The 6,031-nt window shown below is 36.9% G+C and overlaps 1 protein-coding gene across 1 annotated transcript; it reads right to left on the reverse strand.

Moving 5' to 3' along the window:
* Positions 1 to 3,223: 3,223 nt before the first annotated feature.
* Positions 3,224 to 4,842, reverse strand: LOC142172780 (uncharacterized). The gene is made up of 4 exons (XM_075236466.1): positions 4,388 to 4,842; positions 3,999 to 4,102; positions 3,794 to 3,944; positions 3,224 to 3,689 (listed from the first exon to the last, which is right to left on the reverse strand). The coding sequence occupies exons 1-4, from the start codon at positions 4,840 to 4,842 to the stop codon at positions 3,224 to 3,226; spliced, it is 1,176 nt and encodes a 391-aa protein (XP_075092567.1).
* Positions 4,843 to 6,031: the final 1,189 nt, after the last annotated feature.

A 6,031-nucleotide genomic window follows, 5' to 3' on the forward strand; every position in this document is an offset into this window, starting at 1 on the left:
CTGGCCAAACCGCAGAAGCGGCTCCTTAGCCACAGATGCGGCTTCAAGACCGCAGAAGCTGTCCCAGCCCTTTTAGCCAATTCCGCAGATGCAGCCTCCCTTCGCAGATGCGGTCCCCTGACCGCAGATGCGGAAACTGCTGAAGCAACCAGCTTCATTTAAGTCGATCTCCAACCATTTTTGACCATTTGTCACTCGGGTATTGAGCGATTTTGGAGCTCTATGGGATTTCCACATAGCATCGTGAGGTAAGTTCATCCCCCTTATTTTTAAGTTTAACACTCGAGTTTTTGGTAGATTAACACCTAAAGATTTGGAGAAATCAAGTGGTTAGAGCTAGACCTAGGGTTTTAATAAAACTTAGATTTTACCACGAAATTGGTTATGAAATGGATTAGAAATCATATATTATTGATCATTAGGTTATAGAGAACAACTTCCTTCGGAAAATTTCGGAATCCGGGCACGTGGGCCCGGGGATGAATTTTAGGAACCTTGCATTTAGGGTTGCGAAATTGGTTTAATAATTATAATATGAACTTTGAGCATGTATTGGCTAGTTCTTACCCTATTTGAATAATTTTGGATCGTTCGGCTCCAAATTGGAGGTTTGAGCGCGTTCTTGAACCGAAACATAGGCTTCAGAGCGAGGTGAGTCTCCTTTATAATCTTGTAAGAGGAAAATGTCCTCATAGGTGATATAATTGGTTATGTGCTCCTACTTATGGGGGCTAGGTACGCACGAGGTGACGAGAGTCCGTGCGTAGCTACTATTATGTTTAAGTCCGGCCCAAAAGCATGCTATACTTGGATTATTTATATTCTTATTGACAGTTTGAATTGCTTAAATCACATTGAATTAGTAAATAAATTTCTAAAAAGATTTAAACTTCATTTTTCTTAAATTGTTAAAAGAGAATTGGTTTTCTTTGGATAATTGTTCCCTGATGACTCCTTGGTTGACTGTCTGTGTGTGTTTAAATTTTGGAACGGGCCGAACGCCTCGGTATATTAAATAGATGTATCTATGGTTCGCGCCATTCGACCCTCTGGCAGTGTATAATTTAAATATTGTTAGATCGGGTCGTACGTCCTCGGCATGATTTGCGCATGCTTGTATTACTTGCCTTGAAACTTATTGAAGTTGTTATTGCCTCTTCTCGGCTTAAGAATATATGTATAAATGATGAAAAGGAATTTGGAAATTTTTTATAAAAGAAAGAATTGTTTACTTGCTTCATGCTATTGAATTAAAATCATGTTTATAAAAATCCTCGATTCATTATATTACGGACATATCATTACTGGACCACTAGTAAGTGTCGAAGTCGACCTCTCGTCTCTACTTCTTCGAGATTAGGCGGGATACTCATTAGGTACACGTTGTTTTCGAACTCATACTACACTTCTGTGCATTTTTTTTTTGCACAGGCGCATGCATCTCTAGTGGCCTAGTGGGCGTAGCAGCATGGTTGATGCGGAAACTTAGGTGAGCTGCACTTCTCGAGACGACCCGCAGCCAGCAGAGTCTCTTTTAAATCACTGTATTTATTTTCTGTCCAATATTGTATTCCGGACGGTTGTCGTATTACATTATTTCTTAGAAATTGTTCATGCACTTGTGACACCGGGTTCTGGGATGTCTATGGGTTTATTCAGAAATTTTAAAAGTTATTAAATGTTTCATTATTTATTCAGAGGAATTTACTGTGTATTGTTTAAACGTAAAAGAAGTGATTTCGAAAATATTTAAAACGAGAATTTAATTAAGTATTTTGGTTGGCTTATCTGACAGTGATGTCTGGCACCATCACGACCCTAAGTGGATTTTGGATCGTGACATAATAAACCTCTCAAATGGAGTGTGTATATCAAATGCATTAACATTATAACACGTCATATTCTAGGACTAGTTGTTGCTTGATATGTATAATTTGTGGGTCCTACTTATTTTAACAAATTTATCAAAATTTTAATTTCATTGTTTTCTTTTTCTTGTTCATGGCCTTCTACAGATAAGCCAACCCCACCATTTTTTTTTCAGTTCCACCCAAACACACCACATCAATTCGTCACTCACATCTCTACTGCCAGCACCATCACAAATAAGTCAAAATCATTAGAATTTATCTGCGCATAAACCAGAAAAAAGAGAAAAATAAGCAACAAAGATAACTCGATTAGTTGTTCTTTCCCTAAAACCACGAGCTCACCACTCTCTTCCCGCCTATGGACCACACAAAACTATACCAGAATGCTCCCCCACTTTGAAGCCATCGTTGATTTTCTTCTAGAATTCCAAAATTGATTTTTGTTTTGTTTTTGCCTAATTCGGCAGTTGACATACAAGTTTTGGATTCCTAATTTCCCTCTCAATTATAATCTTAACTTTCAGTGAAAGAATAGCCTGGGAGAAAATTGAATTGTGACAGTAAAATTGTTGGGTTTTATTTGGAAGTAAGAGAAAGAAAATGGATGCATTGGTTGGGGGATTGGGTTCCTTTTGTTAACTAGTATATAAATACAATATCCCTTTTAACAAAAAAAAAAAAAGTGCATATAGTTGTAGAAATAAATTGAGGGAGGAACATAAAAAGAGAGAAAAAAATAGTTTGTACTAACTAACGTTAGAATGTTTGCCTTATTTTGAATAGTAGAATCTTATTAACTTGGAAGTCCTAAATATTTGAATTTAAATCCTCATAGCTCAAATATGGAAAATATTTAATAATTAAAATTTTAATCGACTTCAAAATCCTAAATATTTGAGAAATTATTAAATGACTATTTTTTTTGGTAAATAGCTTATCTATTTCATTCCAAAAAAAAAAAAATTTACAAAACAGATAGATGCAGACCATCTACATCCCTAAATACACATACCGAGCCGAGCCTGTAGACTAAGTGAATTCATCACTATATCTAAGTGACCAAACAACACTAACAACTGATTAAATCTAATACATCAAAACAAGAATACATCAAAGAATAAAATATTCCTATTACGGATACCAATTGAGAGTTGTAAGAGCTCCTTTCTAATGTTGTATTTCTTGTCCTCTTGTGTGTATATGAATTGCTATCTCTTTGCACGCGTTGTTCACGTTTACTATACCCCCCTGGAATCGAATTTTGTTCCTTTCTCTCTATATGGTATAAATCATCATACCAAACACACAAGTAACAATTTCCTAGTGTCCATTCTTTTTTGTGGCAATATGACTTATCCATGCCACCTCACTTTGCCAATCTCGAATAGTTTTGCAATGTCCCACCATTTCAATAGCCTCGACCACAATTCATTCGTCACAGAGCACTCAAAAAATAGATTATCGAAGGTTTCATCAGTAAGCTTACAGAGGATACACTGTTGAGGAATTTGAACACCAAACTTCAACAGTCTGTCCACTGTAGCTAGTCTCCTTTGTAATGCTAACCATAGTATGAACTTAAATCTGGGATGCATTTTTGGTTGCAACACAATGCCTTTCCAAGGAACCTTTGGGAGTTGAGGGAATTGCAGTTGATACAGCTTCATAATGCTAAAGGAATTACCTTTTTGTAGCTGATCCAACCTGCTCATAAGATCACCTTTGACACCAAATTCATCATATTTAGACCACCTACTCCTTGTGGTAAGCAAATTTTTTCCCAGGAAACCAAAGCCTTTTTTGACACCGTTGATGAACCTGTCCACAGAAATGACCTGTAGATAGCTTCAACCATCTTCATTACTTTCTTTGGTAGTAAAAAAGTCTGTGCCCAGTATGACTATATTCCAAATAGTACTGACTTAATCAGTTGCACTCGCCCTGCATAGGATAAAAGTCTTGATGTCCAGCAATTGATCCTCTGTGTGATCTTCTCTACTAAAGGCCAGCATTGAATAACTGAAAGTTTCTTTGATGCCAAAGGGACCCCCAGATATTTAAATGGTAATGTCCCTTCAGAGAACCCCAATTCTTATAATATATCCTATTTCTAGGTTGTTGAAACACCTGCTAAGTAGGTTGCACTCTTCTCTGCATTTGCTTGAAGACTTGAGGCTTCAGCAAACTTTTGGAAAGTCTGCTTTAACAATCTAATGGATTGCAAGTCAGCCCTGCAAAACATGAGCAGGTCGTCAGCAAAACAAGTATGCACCACTCCATGCTTTTGACATCTGGGATGAAACTTGATTTTTTTTTTCATCAGCTGTATAAATTCCCTATGTAAGTATTCCATAGCCAACACAAAAAGATAGGGTGACATTGGGTCTCCTTGTCTTATCCCCCTTCTTCCTTTAAAAGGCCTAGTTAACCCACCATTTATATTCAAAGAATAGGTTACTGAAGAGATGCATTCAATAATCCAACTTGTGAACTTATAAGGAAAGCCCATGTCTAACAGAACCTTTTCCAGGAATGCCCATTCTAGTGTGTCATAAGCTTTCCTCAAATCAACTTTTAAAACACATCTCGGAGAAATGCCTTTCCTATTGTAACCTTTGAATAACTCATGCGTGAAGAGAATATTATCTGTGATACATCTGACTTCTATAAAAGCTGATTGTGACTCCCCTACCAGTCCTCCAATTACCTTCTTTATTCTTGTTGTGATAAACTTAGTAATAATCTTGTATAAGGTTGTACAACATGCTATTGGTCTGTAGTCTTTAACATGACTAGGATTCTGTACCTTAGGAATTAATGTCACAGCAGTACTACTAATTCCTTTATGCATTTTCCCAGTTACAAAAAATTGTTTGACAGCATCACAAACCTCATCTCCCACTTCCTGCCAGTGTTTAGTAAAGAACTCAATTGGAAATCCATCTACACCAGGGGCCTTTTCATGAGGCATGTCTTTATTGCATTTTAGATCTCCACCAATGTAACCTCTTGGATTAGTTCCTCTTTCTGCTGAAGAGTAAGGCATGGACCTTGGCGTATAACTTCTGTATTTGGACATCTATGAACACTACCCCTCTCACCCATGAGCTTAGTAAAAAAGGAGATCAACTCATTCTCTACCTATATAGGATCAGTTACATTTGCTCATCATCTTTATAGATTGACATAATTGCATTCTTACTTGTCCTTAGCTTTCATTGAGCATGAAAGTACTTAGAGTTTGAGTCACCACATGTAATCCAGTTTGCTCTAGACTTCTACTTAAGTACCTGTTCCTCTATATTGCTCCATTTTTCAGCTTCTGCCAAAGCCCCCCTTTCTTGTTCAATCAAATCTTGATCCAAGTGATGGACCATGAGTTGAGTCTGTATAACTTCAAGCTTGTGCCTAGCATGGTTCAGTTGATGTTTGTAGGAAGCCATATACGTATTCAAGCCTTTGAGGTCTCTCTTCAGCATCTTTAACCTTAGCCAGATTCTTTGCATTGGGTCCGCCTTTATATTTTGCTTCCATATTCTATCAAAAATCCCTTTAAAATCAACATGCTCCATAACTAAACTATACAATTTGAATGGCTTTGGATGTAATCCCCTCTGGTGATACCCATGACTGCATTGGAGTAAGATAGGAGAATGATTAGATACCTCCGGGTTCAAGAACTTTGCTTCAATATGGCCATATTGTTACAGCCATTCAAAGTTCCCAAATGGCCAATCAATCCTACTATATACTCTTTTGCCAGGTTGTTGTTTGTTACACCAAGTATGATACAAGTTTTTTAATTGGGTGAGTTGTAGAGTATGCAACATATCCTGTAGCCCTTGTGTCTCACCTTGTGTAATTGGTGTTCCAATTCTGTCATCCGTATAAATTACATTATTAAAGTCTCCACATAATAACCAGCAATCTTGGATTGTACTTCCTATCTAAATACGTTTCCTCCATAGTTGACTCCTCTAGTTACTATTATTACTTGCATATATCATGGTTACCATAGCTTTAAAGTTAGAACTTGGCTCATGCATTTCATAATGAATAAACTGATCCTCAATCATCATAATCTGGATATTCACATTACCTTTCCATAGTAACCAAATTCTACCATTTGGATGTGCATTATAATTACAACATGCATTCCA

Source organism: Nicotiana tabacum, chromosome 18 (genome assembly GCF_000715075.1).
Source record: "Nicotiana tabacum cultivar K326 chromosome 18, ASM71507v2, whole genome shotgun sequence".
NCBI classification, from domain to species: domain Eukaryota; kingdom Viridiplantae; phylum Streptophyta; class Magnoliopsida; order Solanales; family Solanaceae; genus Nicotiana; species Nicotiana tabacum.

Bases quoted from the DNA above. Each gene is read 5' to 3' on its own strand.
- LOC142172780 (XM_075236466.1), bottom strand. From the start codon at position 4,842: ATGCCTCATGAAAAGGCCCCTGGTGTAGATGGATTTCCAATTGAGTTC. The intron at 3,945-3,998 runs GTGTTTCAACAA...GGTTCTCTGAAG, and splicing joins GAGTGCAACCTACTTAGCAG to GGACATTACCATTTAAATAT. The intron at 3,690-3,793 runs GTCAGTACTATT...TTCTGTGGACAG, and splicing joins GGGCGAGTGCAACTGATTAA to GTTCATCAACGGTGTCAAAA.